This window comes from Bufo bufo, chromosome 2 (assembly GCF_905171765.1).
Source record: "Bufo bufo chromosome 2, aBufBuf1.1, whole genome shotgun sequence".
NCBI lineage: Eukaryota > Metazoa > Chordata > Amphibia > Anura > Bufonidae > Bufo > Bufo bufo.
In genome coordinates, this window is record NC_053390.1 from 237,754,349 (window position 1) to 237,776,069 (window position 21,721).

Here is a 21,721-nt window from a genome sequence, read left to right on the forward strand (position 1 = left end):
CTGTGCGATACTGCCGCTGATTACCCGATCGGGCAATTGGACTCTTTCAGAAGGTTTAAAAATCATCACTTTCTGATGGCACGTCATGCTGTGTAATCACGATCTGCTGCTGGCAAACAATGATTTTGTATGGGGAAGAACGATGGCATAGCGATCGCTCCTCCCCATACTGTGGAGGAGATTGCATGTAACAGCAGCGGTCTCCACTGACGAACAGACGATCGCTGGGAAGAAACGCTTCCCTCCCGACAGTCGTCTGCCTGGTGTAATACAGCCCCAATAAAAATAATGAGTGTTCTATTCTCCCGCAATGAATGTACCTTAAGAGGTGGAGCTCCGAATATGTCTGGTCTTCTTGTCCTCTCTTCTCCAATCACGTTGACAGGACAATTCTATCGTCGTACATATTTTTTTGCAGTCTCCTTGGTTATGGAATGGCCCATGCCGGTTGGTGCTTTAGCTAATTGAGTTCCTTGGAAGTAAATTTTAACAAATACCAATGAACTACTTAAGGTACTTTCACACTTACGGAAATCCGTATGCAAACGGATAGCATTTTGAAACACCGGATCCGTCTCTCTGGTGTCATCCGGAAAAACGTATCCCTACCAATTCCCCTATGCAACTTAGTGACTGCCTAGCTTTGTCAATAGAGGTGGGGGGAGACCCCAGTGTCGGACCTGTTCGTCCCTACGCGTTTTACTGGCCGTCGCCAGATCATCAGGGGACCATCAATCCAGGCTGAGTCTAAGTAGTAAGAGCATCAGACGTATAGTGCAGGATTTGGAAGCCGGCACCAGACATAGGTTCGCCTGGTGTCACTAGCAGAAGTTAGAGGTGCGTATGGTCTCCCCCCACCTCTATTGACGAAGCTGGGCAGTCACTAGGCTGCATTGGGGAATTGGTAGGGATACCCAGATAGGTGAGTTTTATTTATCCACTGGGGTCACCCTCAATAGGGTGATCATGGTGCTCCTCTGACAGGTATAAGCCCAGGTCAAGTAGGGTTAGATAAGGGTCAGAGACCCAGCACTTGAATCATGGAGACCCCAATGGTGGCTCCACTTTGAAAGACTGTGGTAAGACTGTTCCTCTTTTACTGAGCACTGGTAATTTAGGCACATTCGTGCAGCACATATTTTTGTCTATTATTGTACTTATGGGCTATTTTATATCTAGTCTTGATTGAAAATTAAGCTTTAACAAGGTCACCCATTTTTGTTGTAATATATTCTGTTGAGAGGGTTGCCCAACATTTATTACTTTTGACCCAGTAAGATAGGGTTTGTTTTCATCAAGTGTAAAAAGTACCCTTAGAAGTTTTCTATCCAAGAAATGTATCAAAAATGTTTAGCAGTTATTTATTTTTTTTAATTTGTGGTATTTCAGGTATGCAAAGCAATATATGTTCTTTCAAATGTCACAGTAGTTTAGCATGCTTTTAAAATACTGATATTTAACTGAATATCGAAAGCACTAGAGGCAAGTCGTTCATGTTGTGTTATGGATTCAGGAGAGCATGGTGTAATTCCCTGAAGTGGCTGTCCCTATTAGGTTATGTGGACATCAAAGAGGAGGGTTCCAGGCAGTGGCTTTCGCTCTTACAGATGTATTAAATGGACAATCATCTAAATGGCTGTCCTCTAACCCTACATTACCCCTGCCATGGCTAAATCTTCACCCGACAAAATCTATTTAGCGGGGGAAGATTTTGGCTGTTTTTAGCTATTTGCTGAGGTCTTTGGAGCCAGACTTGTGATGATCAGTTGAGCTACACCACAATTCTTGGTTTAATAGGGCTGTCTTGTCATGATGAGACGTTCCTTTTAACACCGTTCTGCTACTCTATGAGCCAATTTGACTTTTCTGGTTACCAGTCATGAGTTGCTCTAAGATCCCGTTCACTGATAACATAGCGTTTCTGTTTTTGCATACCTTGGCTATTTTGATATACATATTACTATATTCTCCCAGTAATAAAAGTATTATTTATCTTTGGTGAAAATTGGTCATAGGTAGGTAAGGTAACGTCATTATCATTGTAAATGCCCCCTTATATATCTCATTGATCTGCATTACTAATATTACTAGTACCAGCAATATGCCGATCAATGGGGGGCTGACTCTCGACACCCCTTCCGATCAGCTACTTGAGGAGGCTCTGGCGCCTGTTTGATCATTGTGGCCCCTTCATTGTATACATGGGACCATCTGCCTGAGTTTCATCTACTTAGTACTGGTGGTACAGGGGGTTCTAGCTTCACTTGGGCAGGGGTTACTAGAGTCACTTGTGCCCCCCTCATCTAATATCCTTCAATATTTCAAAACCAGAAGAATTGTTATGTGTAAACAGGCCTTAAGGATTAACACCCTATGATTATAGACTTTGATTATTATGTGAGATGAGTATGATTGTACAGTGCGTGTTTGCACGTAGAGATTGATTGGTATGATGGGAGATTTTTTTATGATGTTAATTGTCATTCATATAACGATGACTTGAATAGCTCACACAACTGTAGGCTCATCCACAGACATTTAACGATGGCAAAGACTAATGTTAAGGTGCACACATACCTTCAATAGCTGTTGGCCAAAAACTGGTTCGCATCTCTTCTGACTCCCCCAGATACACTTTTAGTTGAGCATGTACAGTATGTGTTTTTGGTGGGATTCAGCTGTCAATAGCCTAATGTTTATGGGGGCCTTTTATTGGGAGCATTTGTTACACATAAGGGGAGATTTATCAAAACCGGTTTAAAGGAAAACCGGCCGTAGTTGCCCATAGCAAGCAATGAGGGGGTACTTATGTTAAGATATTAGTAGGATATTCCTGTTAGTGCAGGCCCTACTATATTCAGGGGTTGTCCCATCTCACCATTTCTCCTGGAGTTATGGAAGCCGTGTTGCTTGTTATGCTATGTAGTTTGGGAGTTAGAGAAACAGTGGCGCGCAGGCTGTTTCCGTACGCCTGGCCGCATAGGTGTCAGGACTTAGTCCCATCTCACCATGGAAATAACTATATGGGACAACCACTTTAAGGTTCCCTTATAATACAGAGATGAAATACACGTCTCTTTTGCAGTAGACCACATGCCCTGATATTGATACTAGTCATTGATATTTCATGTGACCTCTCTGCATGGTAGTGAATGGGCTTCCAAATCCCCATTGTCAAGCTAAGCCTGACGGTGTGAAGAGGGTGAATGAAATGCTCATCTCCTAGTTTGACTAGTTACAGCTGAATAGTTATGTGGCTATTATATGCCAGTCCCCTGGCAAGTGAATGGTGGCAGATGTCCTGCTTAGAACAGAGGTGATGTCAGGTTGCAGGCGGCGCCTATAGGACCATATTAACATCAGTCTCCTGGCTGATCTGTAAATTAATTGGCTTTGTTCTTGTTACTGAGAAGAGTCTAAATGTTCTGTGGTAAATAGCCTATCAGCCAGGATTATCTACAATGCGTAATCTACAGACCTCACGGGTTACTTTAGGTTGTCTTCGCTTTGCGTATCGTCTGTAAAGGCTTGTGAAATCTGAACTATTATAGCCCATCCATGAATTTATTATCCTTGATGTCAATAGGGAAATAGAAAATACATTCTTGATGTTGTCGCTGTATGTGTGTGTAGCAACAAGATGGCTTCTGTGGTCATGGAGATCATGACAGCATGATGAACCATGAAGGACCAAGCAGAAAGGATTACTTTCTGAGGAACCTCTACCTATATAGTGAAGAGTAATAGAAACTGCATAATACATTTCCAATCGGTGCACACAGCACCCGTCTTCTCTGGATGATAGAAGTCGGAAGAAAGAAGAATCAGGCTGTTGGATTTCAACATGCCCAATCCTTTTGTTTTTGGGGAGGTAAGCTGCCACCAGAGAGGTCTGGCAGCAGCTTTCTCTTCTTGCACGTTCTACTTTCAGCTATTAGGTTTGGCCAGCTTTAGTCCCAAAGGTAATTTAATAGTTATTACTGCGTTAATGGGTTACATTGTGTGCCTACCTGCCCGCACATGACAGACAACCATTGTTGGATGCGATCACCAGCTCTTATTTCTCTTCTAGTGTTCAGCACCATCCAGAGTGAATTAGTCATCTAGTCTTGTCCATATAATTTAGTGCATTTTTATTCATATGTAAAACGGTTCCAAAACTGGAAATAAGCATATTTGTAATGTGTTGTGTCGTACCATTTACACCCTCCGCCGGTGATTTTCCAACGTTTTATTGCTTTTTGCACTCTATGTGGCCAAGTCTACTGACCAGTCATGTCTAGAGGAAAGGATGCCGGGGACTGTAATCCAGCCAGCACAGATGTAGTCCATGTATATTTGCCCAGTGGCCTTGGATTCATTTATCGCACAGTGGGATCTGCCAGAGGACGGCAGGTTGTGGAAAGGATAAATTATAGAGTAGGAAGTAAATGTACAGAAATTGCTTCTATTTCCAACTAGAAGGGGTTGGGTTCCCATTAGCGTTTTTATCATTGTTCGGCAGTGTTGCAGGAGTGGAACAGTGAAAAGAATGGAAATTAAGGTTTCCCTGGCAAATGATGGGATCAGTCAGGTTTCCATTCGTAAATCTGGCATTTTACTGGACAAAATAGTGCACCATGTGGTGCTATTATGTCCAGCATTTTTTACGGAAGTTGCGATGGAGTCCAGATGTGAAGTGGAGTCCTGAAATAAAGGGGGAAATGCATATATTTTTATTTGGCTGCAGAGCTGCCTGTAAATATAACCGTTGCGTAGACTCACATAATGTATTAATCCTCACCATAGGCCACCACTAGCTAATCTGCCAGGTTTAACACCTGCACCCTTGCTGATCACTGGAAGTCAGGGCTGGTTCTACACAGTACCGCCAACCTCATAGAGGGAGCTCGTTACTACAGCGCTTCTCCCATTGTTGTCAAGCTGTGTAGTTCTGGTGCCGACTTCCGGTAACTGAGCTACAACCGAACAGCTGATTGGCGGTGCGTCAGATCCCCCGCCGATCATCTAGTGATGGCCTATCCTCACTAGACAATCCCTTTAAAGTAGAGAAATACTTCCAAACAGTAAAAAGAACCTTCTTTTTACCTGTGACTGTATAAATAATTTTTTTTTTTAATGAGTAGATCACCGGAAAAGAAAACTACAGGGCAAAGAATGCCACATATACAACTGGTAATGGAAAACTACCATAAAAGAAGACGCAGCACAGTGTACATGGTACTTTGCTGCTGCACTGGTAAACACATATCACGTGACAGACTTTAGACATCGGATGTTACAACACCCTCTGTACAAGATTACAAGTAGGAGATGATCGCAGCCAAATGTCCATCCAGAAATCATCAAATGTTATGTCAATTAGCTTTTCAACATATAAGTTATAAATGCAAACACAGTGACGGTAGACCTGGGAGCGTACACGTTATTACAAGTGGAGGACGCCTTTATTGCTCCAGTTGTTTGCTTTTCTTATTAGAGAGTAGCTATCAAAGTCTCTTTTAAAGGGGTAAACCTTTTAACTGGTGACCCATCCTCTGAGTAGGTTATGGGTAGCTGTCAGCGGTGTGAGAAGGCACTGGTTCTGTAAGCACCGTGGCCTTCGCGTGGCTCACCAATCACAGGGCTGTTCATTGTACGGTGGCAGGGCTTGGTATGGCAGCTCAGCTGCTTGAATGGGGCTGAGCTACGCCTAGGCCATGTGACCAAAAAAGTACAATGTCACCATCCTAGGGAAAGCTGCCAGAAGCTTCTCAAACAGCTGATCAGCGGAGGGCTCTGATGTCGGACCCCCACTCATCAGATACTGATGGGCTATCCATCAGTTAAAAAGTCTCAGAAAACCCCTGTATGCTCCTTCCTGGTGAGTGCCGCAGTAGTTTACAGTGGTGTTGGTCCTGTCCGCTGCATGCTGGGACTGTGGCTTTCTGTGGCTTGACTGCTTTCCTCTCTGCCTGTAGGGTACATGCGCTATCATGTATCCTAATCTGCCCAAGTCTATGGCAGGCCTTGCCAGGGTATTTGAGGTGCCTGAACAATAGGATCTCTAGATTGCTAGTCCCTGTGCAGGTGCTCTGTTATTCCATTCTGATTACCCATGCTCAACCTTTGCCTGTTCACTGGATTTGACTCTCTGCTGCCAGACCTGACTTCTGCTTGATTCTCGTATTGAACCTGAGCCGCCTGCACTGACTTATTGCTTGTTTATCGGATTGTATGAGCTCTGCCTGCCCTGACCTCATCCCTTCCACTGACTATATTCTAGCCTGTCCCCTTGGTGCTATGCGGCGGTATCTATTGACTCGTCCTGAATCAGCTGTTACTGAACAGAATCTACTTCAGGAGGTAGCAGCCTTTTGGTTTCTCTGCAATGAAGTCCTGATTCCTGTAGAGGGGTTAAAAGTTGAAGACCAGGGAAACATTTAGATAACGTCCTTAGGAGTAGCCCTAAGCAAGTCTGGTCAGTGACACAGTGGTTCCACGTGGCAGTACTATATAACTCAGCAGAAGGTTGCAGAAAAAGCTGGTATCCAGCCCATTCGTGTCCTTTCCAAGGGTCTCCAGATAATACCCTAATATTAAACGTTTATTGCTGAAATAGCAGGAAATTTCATTATTGTTCTTCCCATAAGATTCTCTTTTTTTCTGACATTTATAATTTCATTGTTCTTAAACCTCTAGGTCAGGCATGGCCACCCTGCGGCTCTCCAGCTGTTGTAAAACTACAACTCCCACCATGCCCTGCTGTAGAATAATAGATGTAGGCAGTCTGGGCATGCTGGGAGTTGTAGTTTTGCAACAGCTGGAGGCCTCTAGGTAAAACCCCTGTCCACCTCCCATATTTCAGCAGACATGGTATTAGATGGCAGTTATTACTTGGTGCCTTTATGTGACCTTTCTAGATTAACATATAAAATTGCTTCCAAGGTATTGTAAGAGACACCAGTTTAATATATATGTCCAGTTACGAGATGACTTGTGATAGTAGGAACAGCGTTTTATGTCAGTATTATTATGTAGATTGTAAATCCATGGCTTCAGCAGGTGCCTTGTGTGTCTGTCTCCAGTTCATTGATAGGGAAATGAGGGGGAGGGGGAGGCCAGACTTGTCCTTATATCCTCATTGCCTTTGTCCCTGTCTAAATAGAAGTAAAGCAGGCATACATGTCCCTGACATCAACAGATGGCATGCATGGCCCTCTTATCAGCACACGCAGCTGCCTGCGGATCAGCTGGGGAGAGTGGGCAGAGCTCCCAGGCTTGTTACCAGGCAGAATAGATGCCAGGGCCTGCGTTCAAGTCACTAATGATGGCCTCCTGATATTAGAGGAAATGTTATTACTTCTACCCCTGACGATATAAGGCCTCATTCACACGACAGTGACTCGCGGACATGTACTTGTTCTCCACAGACAGCACACATATCCATTGATTTTAATGTGATTATTCACACATCCTTGTTTTCCTGTCCACCGTTGATCAGTGGAAAAACAATGGAGACCTGCACTACTTTGGTCCTTGTTATGGACCAAACATGTCCATTGGAGTCTATGAGTCCTTGAATAGCACTGACAGAACACAGGTAGCATCCATATTCTGTCAGTGGTTTCCACTGACCATTGGTAGGAGATGTTCTGGTATCTCCTTTTCAGCCTAGAGGTGCACATGGAATATGGATGACACATGGAGGGCAAAAAACGGACACCCTGAAGAAACACAGACCCTTCACAGACATGGTCACAGGTGAAATACTGACCGTCTTGTCATGGACATGTGAAGGAGGGCGAAGAGTTGGCTGTTTCTTATATCTAAATAAGGCTAGTTTCACACTAGTGCTTGACTTTTCTGGCAGGAAGCAGTCTGCCGGAGCTGTCTGCACCCGGCATTGCCGAAGACTGCCTGAAGGCCGCCCAGCCCCAATAACTATAATGCGGACCGATGAAGATCCAGCCTCAACCCGCTGTGCACAGTGGTTTTAGTCCACCACATTCTCAGCATATTGTGGGCCTTCAGACAACTCCTGGCAATGCCGGATCCAGACAGCTCCGGTAGTCTGCTCCCTGTCGGAACGACGGAGATGTCAAGTGCTAGTGTGAAACTAGCCTAAGGAGATTTCAGTACTAGTCTCTTTTAGCACAACTTGTATGATAGGAAGGCTATTGAATCCTAATCATTAAAGGGGTTGTCCCAACATATTTATCACCTGTCCACAGGGTTGATGCTAAATATCGAATTGCGGGGGGGGGGGGGGGGTTGCCGACCGCTAGAACCGCCAGCAATACTGAAAATGAGGGTTGTTCTCTGTAAATGGAGCACTAGTGCCGGTCCACTTCTACATTCGGTTCTGTGGGACAGATGGAGCATTGAAAACCCCTCTATAGCTGAATTGTCAAGTAAACCAGTAGTATGTTCTATCAGCATTTATTTACCAGTATTTTTTATATTATTTTCCAAATGAAAAGCAAAACTATGTATACCCAGTACAGCATAGGCTGTATGTAAGATGGTGTGCTCTGTATTGCACTGCAGGCCCTGTACACGTGGAGATATTTTTCCCTATAAGCATTGCTATCATACATATGGAGGACAGTGGAGCATGTCATGATTTATATTGCTCTAAAAAGCTTCCATATACTGTACGTCTATCACAGTCCTATTGTGTACAACACGGTGATCCAGTGCAGTCATTTACAGGAGCCATTGTGAGGTAATGTCTGTAGCAATGCTAAACAGGCACTGGGGAGAGTTATCTAAACTGCTGTAAAGGAAAACTGGCGTAGTTACCCATAGCAACCAGTCAGATTGCACCTTTCATTTTCCAAAGGAGCTGTGAAAAATAAAAGGTAGAATCTGATTGGTTGCTATGGGCAACTAAACCAGTTTTTATAAATCCGCCCCATTGAGTAGAATTACTACTACAAGTGGCACATTTGCAAACGGCTGCATTTTTTCTGAGCACATATTTATGAGGATCGGTAGCCATTTTGTAGAGGCAGAACATTTCTTCCATTGGTGTCTATAAAAGAGTGGATGGTTAGTTGATATGACATGGTTTATGGACATTTCCACCAGTTAGAAGATAGAGCACTGACAGCATGCCTCACAGTAGATACCCAAGAAAAACTTGTCCTTCAAACCTCCGTCCTTCTGTTCTGTAGACTCTTCATCAATGAGAAATCACTCGTTATTGTAGTTGCAGCTATAAGACCTTTTCTCATGACTCCATCAGTCTGCGAAATCCTGGTGGACAGCCTGTAGTCTTCTGGGCATTTTATTAACCGGGCAGCAGCATGTTAATGGATTATGTCTTGGTCAATAAGTCAAAGCAAACATTTCTCAGAATTCCCTCTCGGTGCTTTGTAAGAAATACAGTTCATATGGCCTGGAGGTGGCTGGCAGAACATGTGAGGGAAGCATATCATGGAGAGAAATTTTACAGCTTTTCAGGAGTCTGTGTTGCCGTAAGGCTACTTTCACACTTGCGGCAGAGGATTCCGGCAGGCAGTTCCGTTGCCTGAACTGCCTGCCTGATCAGGCAAACTGTATGCAAACGCATGTAATTTTTCTGACTGATCAGGCATTTTTCAGACTGATCAGGATCCTGATCAGTCATAAAAATGCCTGATCAGTCAGAAAAATGTATTGCAATACCGGATCCGTTTTTCCAGTGTCATCAGGCAAAACGGATCCGGTATTTATTTTTTTTCACATTTTTAAAGGTCTGCGCATGCTACGGTTTTCTCTTTTGCCTGATCAGTCAAAATGACTGAACTGAAGCCATCCTGAACGGATTACTCTCCATTCAGAATGCATGGGAATATACCTGATCAGTTCTTTTCCGGTATAGAGCCCCTGTGACGGAACTCTATGCCGGAAAAGAAAAAAGTAACGCTAGTGTGAAAGTACCCTAATATGCCCTACTTTTATCAAATGTTGCACAATGCTTGATAAATATGGTGCACCTTTAAGTCTAAGGGTGGGTTCACACTAGCATTAGGGATTCCTTTATGGCTTATAACGGAAAATAACGGAATGCCCAGACAGAATGCAAAACGGAAGCCTGTAAAAGGCATTCCGTTTGCTTTCCGTCCTAATAGAAGTCTATGGGAATCAAAACGGATCCGTCTGGGTCCCGTTGTGCAAGACTGAAAACAAAGTCCAGTCGACAGGACTTTGTTTTCCGTCTTGCATAACGGGACCCAGACGGAACCGTTTTGATTCCCATAGACTTCTTTTAGGACGGAGAGCAAACGGAATGCCTTTTAAAGGCCTCACTACATTCTGGCACTTAAGCATACTCTTATTGGTGAGCGTTCCTGTCAGGCTACTCATCCATGATTTCATATCATAGGCAGGCTCACATCATTGCCACCTATTGTAGAGCGGCATTGAGGCTCCGCTCCCTCACCCCTAGGCAGATCTGCAAGTGGAGGTAACCACTTCTGCTCACATTCTTGGACAGGTTGCTGGTGGCCATTTTAAATCATTCCAAGAGAACCCCTTTAAATCAGCTCAACTGGCTAACCATGTCCACTTCCCAACCCTCTATTCAAACTGGAAAATGTCATATGTCCCAAATGTTTGTGCATATAAGCCCAAAAAGTCATAAAGCCCCCTTTTGAATCTAGAATTCTCAGGTGCATGGCTTGTTAAATTGCTCACAAATGGACTTACTGCAAGTGTAACAGAGTACAAGATGTGTTCTGCAAACCGTGAATGATCGATCTGGATTCACTGATCCAAAGCTACAAAATCTAGCAAAATACAAAATCTCTGAAAATGGCTATAAACTTTATAAAGCATCTAAAAACTGTAATCCTCTGTCCAAACATAACTGTCTCGAGCTGATAAAGCATTACTTGCCATGAGCTCCAAAAATCTGTGCTGATGAGATCAGGAGCGCTAAGGCCGCGTTCACATCTCCAAATACCAGCTGTCGGACGGACAAAAAACCTCTGACTGCATGTTGTCTGTAGCCTCGTGCCTGGATGCACGGATAAGTTTTAGTGCCAGAAGTCAGAAAGCATCGGGGCTCCCACCATGGACCTCATTGATATGACATGCTACTGGGCACCCCAAGATGCTTTCTGGTATGTATGGGCAGCCTTTACTAAACACATGGTCACACGTGTCAATTTGCACTTTTAGCTTTGCATCTTATTTGCACTTAAGACCCAATCCATTCTGCAATATTTAACCTGTTAAAAGCTATATTGTGTGGCATCCACATCATATGCAAAAGAAACTGCAAACAGCCATTTTCTATAACACCTGTACAAATCCTGTCTTAAGATCTTATCCTATGATCATTTATTTGATCTTATTTTTTTTTTCCAGGAGGTGGCAAATTCCGTGTACCTGGTCATGGAGGTGAGTTTCTTAGATAGATAAAGGGGTTTTCGGGACTTCTGATATTGATGTCCTATCCTCAGGATAGGTCATCAATATCCAATCGGTGAGGGTCCGACACCTGGCTCTCCCACCGATCAGCTGTTCTCTGCAGCCTTCGATGCTGTGAATGGAACTGCGCCATTGAAAATATAGTGGCCGTGTTGAGTTACTGCAGCTAAGCGTCCGTTGAAGTGAATGAGAGCCTAGCTGCAGTAACCCAGCACAACTACTACACTTTGAATGGAGCTGTGTTTCTGGTTCTATTCACAGTGCTCGTCCAGCTCCGGGGGCTGCAGGGAACTGCTGATCAATGAGGATTTGGCATGTTGGACCTGAACCAATCTGATATTAAAAGGATTTTTCCAAGCGTTTTTTTACTAATGATCCATCTTCTGGATAGATCATCAGTATCTGATCGGTGGGGGTCCAACACCTATGAACCCTACCGATCAGCTGTTTGAAAAGGCAGCGGCGCTCGCAGTAGCTCCACAGCCTTCTTCATCTTTTCCTCCGCCATGTAACATCACTTGGCCTAGACCAGGCATCTCAAACTCGCGGCCCTCCAGCTGTTACAAAACTACAACTCCCAGCATGCCCGGACAGCCTACAGGTATCAGCCTACAGCAGGGCATTGTGGGAGTTGTAGTTTTTCAACAGCTGGAGGGCCGCGAGTTTGAGATGCCTGGCCTAGACGCAGCTCAGCCCCATTGTGGTGAATGGGGCTGAGCTGTGATACCAAGCACAGCTGCTATACAATGTACCGCGCTGTGCTTGGTGAGCAGAGAGGAGTCAGCGGCACTACTGCGAGCGTCAGTGCCTTCTCAAACAGCTGGGACCCCTACCGATCAGATACTGATAGGTCATCAGTAAAAAAAACTCTAGGTCATCAATATCAGGAGCATTTAAATACTCTTGATTCAAAACAGTATTGTGTGAATAGTTCTGAAGAAAAAGCAGTAGTTTACCAGTCGAATAGTGCAAATACTTTGGGGGTGATTTATCAGAGACTGGTGTGACGGCTGTCATGGTCTGGTGGTAGTGGACAGTGACACTTTTGTCGTGCTTGCTTGTTGCTGGTGGCAACGTGTTGTTAGCATGATTTTCACTTCCCCATTTAGGCCTCCTGCACACGACCGTTTTTTCCCCCCGTTTACTGGCCGTTTTTTGCGTTCCGTGTACGGTCCGTATATGGAACCATTCATTTCAATGGTTCCGCAAAAAAAACGGAATGTACTCCGTATGCATTTCGTTTCCGTTTTTCCGTTCCGTTTAAAGATAGAACATGTCCTATTATTGCCCGCAAATCACGTTCCGCAGCTCCATTCAAGTCAATGGGTCCGCAAAAAAAAACGGAACACATATGGAAATGCATCCGTATGTCTTCCGTTTCCGTTCCGTTTTTTGCGGAACCATCTATTGAAAATGTTATGCCCAGCCCAATTTTAGCTATGTAATTACTGTATACTGTGTATGCCATATGGAAAAACGGAACGGAAAAACGGAACAGAAACGGAAACACAACGGAAACAAAAAACGGAACAACGGACCGCAAAACACTGAAAAAGCCATACGGTCGTGTGCAGGAGGCCTTAGGCTGTTGTTCCTTCCCATTTTGGTTTGTTTAGGGTTAAAGGTATGCAAGGTGGAGCTGGGCGTGGTGGCTCTTCTTATACTGGAGTTGTGAGCCTGAGGTTAGTGGTATGTCTATGCGTTATCTGGGACCGCGCGTTCCCTATCCAGAAGAATGAAGAACTCTTCAAGCTCGACCCATCCAATTTTAGGAACATAGGCAATTAATCAGGTCCCACTATCACCAATCCAAGGTTCCTGTGGGATGTCAGAAAATCCGCCAATAGTGAAGTACTGTGTGTCACCAACAATCGTATTCACATAGTTGTACTCACAAGCGTAACTTGGTATACAGGCACATCACACAACCTCCAAGGCTTCGCTTCTTATCTCTTTTTCTTATTATCTTCTTTTCACCACCGAAACACAAAACGGTAAAAAGCAATAAAACGAGCAATCTCTGCGATCCTGCGTGGAGATTGCTCTTTTTATTGCTTTTTACCATCTTGTGTTTCGGTGGTGAAGAGAACGCATTGACTGAACTGTGAATTCACTCCAGCCGGCCGTGCGCCTAGCTTGAATTTTCTCCAGATGGTCGCTGGAGTAGGCTCCAGTCCTTGAAATGCTTTTTTGGCTGAATGCAGCAATGGAGGACATAATTAAGGTTCGGTTTTAACACTCTCTGAAAGCCACTTTGCTTGGTTTAATATGCAAAATCATGCCAACCGACTCCCTTTAAATATTGTCCTGTGCATATTATATGCAGTCTTTCTCACTGTGTATTGTCTTTGTCCTTTTCAGTATTGCAATGGTGGGGATCTAGCAGATTACCTGCACAGTAAGTATATCATCCTTTTATATGTATTTATTCCAGGCTTGCTGCAGCCTGCCATATAGCGGGAATAAAAGGCCTACTGCAGGATTACGGCTGGTAATTGTATCCTGTAGCATTCAGTGGGTGGAATATTACACCTCGTAGTAGGTGGTTTTATTACAGTTGTGTATAACAGAGGCGTCCTATCAAGAAGTATACATATCTTTGGTTAGACAGCTTAGAACTGTGAAATGTATTCAGTTATTTACAGACTGGGATATTTCTAATAGGAGGAGCAGGAATGCACCCGACATGTAACAGATGACAAGCCAGTGTCAGGATGCCTCACTGCTGAACATGCTTATGGTTACTTCAGCAGCAGACTGAAAGATGCCAGCTTGTGCCCATCATTATATATTATCCCAATACCTGCCATCTGGTGATACACAATATAAGAAGTTCCAGTGAAGTCTGATCTGGCCAAACATAGAGTAACCATAAGGCACCTTGTGGATAATATATATCACCGTCTGTGCCACCATAAAATCCTCTTAACAATAAGCCTGGAAATGAATGAATAAATGTGATAAATGAATAAGGCTACATGCACACGACCGTGTCGTTTTTTGCGGTCCGCAAACCGCAGATCCGCAAAAAACGGAAGCCGCCCGTGTGCCTTCCGCAATTTGCGGAGCGGATGGGCGGCCCATTGTAGAAATGCCTATTCTTGTCCGCAAAACGGACAAGAATAGGACATGCTATATTTTTTTGGCGGGGCCACGGAACGGTGCAACGGATGCGAACAGCACACGGAGTGCTGTCCGCAACTTTTGCGGCCCCATTGAAGTGAATGGGTCCGCATCCGAGCCGCAAAAACGGCGGCTCGGATGCGGACCAAAACAACGGTCGTGTGCATGAGGCCTTAATGTGATAAATGAATGATAAATGCTGGGGGGTCTTCAGCATTTCCCCGCACAATCTTGACACAAATCGTGCTAAGGGGCTAATCTCCTGGAATATGCCCCATGTCAGGTTGGAAACTGTCTGAAAGGGCAGTACATAGCCAGGAGCAGGGCTTGACAAAATTTTTGTTCTACTACAAATAGGACACAGCAGGGAGGCTCCTGCTTCAGCCACTTGTGTTATAGACAGTCACAGGACTGTGAGGATGAAGGAGGAATATGGCTGTTATCCTGGGACAGAGACAATTTCTTTACATATTTCTCTCTTTGTTTTAAAGGACGTTTCTGGGAGTTTAATATTGATGACCTATCCTCAGGATAGCTGATCATTATCTGATTGGTGTGGGTCCAACACCCAGCACCTCTGCTGATCAGCTGTTTGAAGATGCCACGGTGATCCATTGAGCAATGTGGCCTCCTCACAGCTTACCAAGAACAGTGCCGTACATTACATAGGGGCTGTGCTTGGTATGGTAGGGACTGAGCTGTGCCTAGGCCACACGAGCGATAAAGATGACATAACTGGGTAGGAAGCGGCTGCAGCACTCATTGAGTGCCATGGCCTCTACAAACAGCTGGTAGGTGGCGATTTCTAGACTAGGAACACCCACCGATCCACTATTGACTTATTCTGAGCTCTTGACTTAGAATCTCTGTTGGTCCTACAAGTTACAGTATTAATGCATTCCAGGATGACCATTGCAAGTTGAAAACATAACTTGAGGCCCTGAGGGGAATTTATCATTCCATCAGTGCCAGATACATCAAATCGTTATACATGTTTAAAATATAAAAGTCAGGGATAGATGGTGGAAACGGTAAATCATTTTCTGTGATAAAAACAGGAGCTTCTTCGGGGTCCTGAAATAACACCATGGGCAGACTCTGAGCTTGAAGTGGCCCTGGAAAAAAACTAAAAGTGGCCCCATGTTGTAGGTGGGTCCAATTTGACAAGGCGGGGCAACACATGTAGACAGAGACAAAAACAGTAAGTGGGGCCTGCAATACTGTAGTGTAGCACATAACACCGCCCCAGCAGAACCAAATAGTACAGTGCAGCACAAGATATTGCTGCCTTCACCACAGTATTCAACTCTATCACTGTCCTCAGGACGGTGATACATTTCAGTTCAGGAGGACACAAAAGTACCTGATACCCCTAGCGTTAATTAATGCTTAGAGCATCAGATCGTTATTTACCCGGCCTGCAGCCGTGAGGAGGGCTGGGCATTGGCCCTCCAGGAAATTTCCCTATAGGGTATATGGCCAGTCCACCCCTGAATAGCACACATGGTGCACTGGTAGAGAGCAGTACAAATCTGTAATACTGTACTGTAACGAGGCCATACTAGACAGTCAGTCAAGTGCATAGACCTTGGCCAAAACAAGGTCTAACTTGTGGTAAGCGTTGTTTTGTGATGGCCTTGTGTACAGGAGAGCTTAGCCTGGGAATGTCTTAAGGCATGGTTATGGTGAGGCTTGGCACTGCTAGACAGTCAGGATGCTGGGATATCGGTCAGACAGCATGTGCTTACCCTGAGAGACATCTCATACCAAGCAGATGAGAGGAAACAGGTCTAAACACATAGCCCTGTTCCTGGGAGAATCATTCGGTCGTAGCGTCAGCCCACAGAAATAAACAAAGGGATAAAGTTACTTCCAAGTACTGCTGGCTTAGCCGTGTCCTGGGAGCCAATAAACTGCTTATTACCGGGTACCGCAGAGAGCTATGGTGCCTACTTGGCTTAGAAGTCTCCTGTGGCCTATCCTACTAAATGCATACATTACTAGGATTTAACATACGAATGTCTGGGGAGGAAGACACGCCAGTCACAGTGAGGCTGGATATACTTTCATAGCTCACTCACATATGCTGTGGCCTAGTAAGTTATTGGGGAGATTTATTAAACTGGTGTAAAGCAGAACTGGCTTAGTTGCCCATACAACCAGATTCCACCTTTCATTTTTCACAGCTCCTTTGGAAAATGAAAAGTGGAATCTGAATGGCAACTAAGCCAGTTCTACTTTACACCAGTTTGAGAAATCGCCCCCATTGTTTTTATAAAGCTTTATACGGCCGTGTACTTGTTCCACGGGGTGCACACAGACCACATCCGTTATTTGTGGACTGCAAAACGGATACAGTAGTGTGAATGTAGCCTAAGGTGCATATTATAAAATAGTAATAATAATAGAAATATATACAAAATAATATAGTCTTGTCGACATCACTTTGATTTTGGTCCGAGTTTTATTTTTATTTCTTTAGAGTTGAATGGGCATTTTGTATACAGTCTAGCTTCAGGCAGATTGTCTGTTGCTCCCTAGCATTTGTACAGTAAAACAAAATGTAAGAGCACATTTCAAAATTAAAGAACCTTTGGGATAGATTTATCAAAAACTGGTGCAAATGAAGAACTGGCTTAGTGGCCCATAACAACCAATCAGATTCCACCTCTGAGTATTTCAGAGCTACTTTGGAAGACAAAATCTTTAATCTGATTGATAAATCTCCCCAAAAGTTTCTTCTTTTTGTGGTTTCGGAAGCCTATATTCTGCAATCTTCCATAAATCCCAGGACCTAAAGGGTTGTCTACAAAGTGCGTTCTTCACATGGAGAGATCAGGCCATTAATGGTTGCTGCAGAGGAAACGAGGACACTTTTTCCATGGGGGATAACAGCTTATAACTCTGGTCTTATTATATAGTAGGGAGAGGTCCCGGTCTACAATCTCTATAAAAATGTAGGCACCACTTGAATACTTGAATCAAGATTGACACTTGTGGAGATTGCTGGTGCGTCTTAAGATGGGTGAGGAGTCCGGTCCTTGAGCCACAGATCTTGAGCGGGGGCAGGAGGTACCATTTGGGAGTTCTGTTTTGTGAGTTCTTCCCCCTCTGCTCTGCCTCATTTGAGGGTCAGTCTAAAAGTCAACTGCCGCTTGATGGGTCATGTGGCCCCAAAGGGTATGTTCTATGACCAGAGCTTCCCAATTAGCAATGCTCATCGGCCATTCTTTAAAGGGGTTATCTGACCCCTGAAATGCCCGCCCCCAGACTTCACCTCCATGGAGGAGGAAGAGAAACTATTCATACTGGTGGGAGGTAGAGGAGAACAGTGACCATATAAGTACAATAGGTATTACTTCCTGCCATAGACTGAGAGGAACGTGTGGATATACCATGGACTTCTATATCCTAACCATGTATGTGTCCCTCTCCCCATCCCTACCCAATTACTTCCTACTTGCTTTCGCAGTACTAATATGTATTTAGTCCTGCCAATAAAGCTGATTTGAATTTAGGCATAGATATAGACAGACAGATATAGATAGACAGATAGATATAGATGGACAAACAGATAGATAGACATAGATAGAGAGATAGATAATTAGACAGACAGATACAGAGAAAGATAGATAGATAGATATGGGACAGATAGAGATAGATAGATCGATAGACGGATAAATATAGTAGATAGATATCATATAGACAGAGATAGATAGATACAGTTGCAAGAAAAAGTATGTGAACCCTTTGGAATGATATGTATTTCTGCACAAATTGATCATAAAATGTGATCTGATCTTCATCTAAGTCACAACAATAGACAATCACAGTCTGCTTAAACTAATAACACACAAAGAATTAAATGTTACCATGTTTTTATTGAACACACCATGTAAACATTCACAGTGCAGGTGGAAAAAGTATGTGAACCCCTAGACTAATGACATCTCCAAGAGCTAATTGGAGTGAGGTGTCAGCCAACTGGAGTCCAATCAATGAAATGAGATTGGAGGTGTTGGTTACAACTGCCCCGCCCTATAAGAAACACACACCAGTTCTGGGATTGCTTTTCACTAGAAGCATTGCCTGATGTGAATGATGCCTCGCACAAAAGAGCTCTCAGAAGACCTACGATTAAGAATTGTTGACTTGCATAAAGCTGGAAAGGGTTATAAAAGTATCTCCAAAAGCCTTGCTATTCATCAGTCCATGGTAAGACAAATTGTCTATAAATGGAGAAAGTTCAGCACGGCTGCTACTCTCCCTAGGAGTGGCCGTCCTGTAAAGATGACTGCAAGAACACAGCGCAGACTGCTCAATGATGTGAAGAAGAATCCTGGTGTCAGCTAAAGACTTACAAAAGTCTCTGGCATATGCTAACATCCCTGTTAGCGAATCTACGATACGTAAAACACCAAACAAGAATGGATTTCATGGGAGGATACCACAGAGGAAGCCACTGCTGTCCAAATAAAACATTGCTGCACATTTACAGTTTGCACAAGAGCACCTGGATGTTCCACAGCAGTACTGGCAAAATATTCTGTGGACAGATGAAACCAAAGTTGAGTTGTTTGGAAGAAACACACAACATTATGTGTGGAGAAAAAGAGGCACAGCACACCAACATCAAAAGTTGTGAAGTATGGTTGTGGGGGCATCATGGTTTGGGGCTGCTTTTCTGCGTCAGGGTCTGGAAAGATTGCTATCATCAAAGGAAAAATTAATTCCCAAGTTTATCAAGACATTTTGCAGGAGAACTTAAGGCCATCTGTCCACCAGCTGAAGTTCAACAGAAGATGGGTGTTGCAACAGGACAACGACCCAAAGCATAGAAGTAAATCAACAGCAGAATGGCTTAAACAGAAGAAAATACGCCTTCTGGAGTGGCCCAGTCAGAGTCCTGACCTCAACCGGATTGAGATGCTATAGCATGACCTCAAGAAAGCGATTCACACCAGACATCCCAAGAATATTGCTGAACTGAAACAGTTCTGTAAAGAGGAATGGTCAAGAATTACTCCTGACCGTTGTGCACGTCTGATCTGCAACTACAGGAAACGTTTGGTTGAAGTTATTGCTGCCAAAGGAGGTTCAACCAGTTATTAAATCCAAGGGTTCACATACTTTTTCCACCTGCACTGTGAATGTTTACATGGTGTGTTCAATAAAAACATGGTAACATTTAATTCTTTGTGTGTTATTAGTTTAAGCAGACTGTGATTGTCTATTGTTGTGACTTAGATGAAGATCAGATCACATTTTATGACCAATTTGTGCAGAAATCCATATCATTCCAAAGGGTTCACATACTTTTTCTTGCAACTGTAGATAGATAGATAATTAGACAGACAGATACAGAGAAAGATAGATAGATAGATATGGGACAAATAGATAGAGATAGATAGATAGATCGATAGACGGATAAATATAGTAGATAGATATCATATAGACAGAGATAGATTGATAGATAAAACAAAAAGCAGCACAGCAGTTGTAAAAATCGGGCTCAATCCCTCATGGACAGTAGGCAACAAAGTCCATAGATAATCTCCAAAAGACAAATAATGAGGCAGCACTCCAACGTAGATAAAGGGTGTCAGACCTGTTCATTCCCCTGTAGCAACGTTTCAACCCAACTCAATAGGGCCTTTGTCAAGCAAACAAATGATGTCAAGTACATCCTTAAATACCCACAGTGATTAATACAAACATGATTACATAATTAGTTGGTAGTACTCCAATTAAAGTGTAAATCCATACAAAACATGATTCCACATTCATAAGAATATTTCTGAAGTGTAACATCATGATTAATTTATTACACATTTCATTCCAAATAATCTCTGTGTACAGTAATTCAGATCATAGCAGAAAGTGCCAAGTGCATTAATTGTAAGCTTACACCTCCTGTGTAAAGTGATTAAAGTGCAATATAAGAAAAACAGCAACAGCTGTAATAATTAAAATCAAAACCAAACATCTACTGCATCGTTGGTGGTTCCAAGTAATAGCGTCCCCGAACCGCTACTGCGCATGTCCAAGCGTCCCGTGCTGTCTCAATCCAGCACTCGCCGGGACGCGCATCATGTGACCAAGGAGCATCATCACGTAGGCCACGTGAGCTCTCCCAAGGTAACACAGGTGTGTCCGGGGGAGGGAGGAGAGAGATCCGCTCAGGATCACCTGACCAGCCCAGTCACGTGATCAGGGCACGCACATGTAAACACAAATTAACAATAGAATACAGGATATACTTAAACTGGCACAATAAGAATGTGGAGAAAGTATTGATCATGATCAACATATAGATATAGAGTAGATGAATCTTACAATGAAATTAAACCTGGATGTAAAACATAAGGGTTCCATTATATGTGCATAATGAACATACCCAAAAAGGGGAGAACACAAAAGTATGGAAAGAGGGAGAAATCGACCATAGTTGTTGGCCAGACTACTCCCACTAGTGAGATAAGTAGGAGATCCTGGGATTGGGTGCAAGAATTCACCACTATCGATGGCTGAATTATCAGCACCAGTTATGGTCCCATGAAGAAGGGAACAAATTCATGTCAATCAGCAAGAAGACCAAGTTCTCATCCCAGACACCCCAAGTAAAACCACACTGATTCAGCAGCGTCAATACTTAGCACAAAATGGACCCAAATATCTGAAAAAATGATATAAAACAAATATAACAAGAATGATGTAACACATTAAAATTGTGTAGATGCCATTCTAATAATCATTCCTGGTATCCCAGACCAGTAGAAATATGGTTATATAGATTAGATCACAAAATTGAACCATCAAACTGTAGTGGTGATGAGATGACAAAGATGATATCAATCTAAAATAAAAAAATAAAAAAAGTGTAAATTTACTGTATAATACAAGTAATATAAATACAGTCAAGGTAATGATGACATCATAGGTAATAACCCACAGATAGTCACGATGAGAACATTCAACTGCAGTAAACCATGTTGAACCCCACATCTCAATCATAGAGGCCCCACTTGAACTCAGTATTCAGACCCTTAGGTCTGAGGGTCTGTAATCAGTGAATCCATTGGAGTTCTCTCTGTTTCAGAATTAATTCCCTATCACCACCTCTTCTCAAAGGTGGAACATGAGCAAGGATTCTGATTTAGATAGATAGATATAGTTAGATAGATAGATAGATAGATAG

The 21,721-nt window shown here is 43.4% G+C and overlaps 1 protein-coding gene across 1 annotated transcript in view; it reads left to right on the forward strand.

Annotated features, from left to right (window-relative positions):
• The window catches only part of ULK1 (unc-51 like autophagy activating kinase 1), a 102,122-nt gene that overhangs the window by 25,262 nt on the left and 55,139 nt on the right, over positions 1–21,721 (forward strand). The window contains exons 4-5 of the mRNA XM_040416261.1: positions 11,338–11,370; positions 13,762–13,798. Of these exons, the coding sequence (XP_040272195.1) occupies positions 11,338–11,370; positions 13,762–13,798 (70 nt within the window). The remainder of the gene's footprint in view (positions 1–11,337; positions 11,371–13,761; positions 13,799–21,721) is intronic.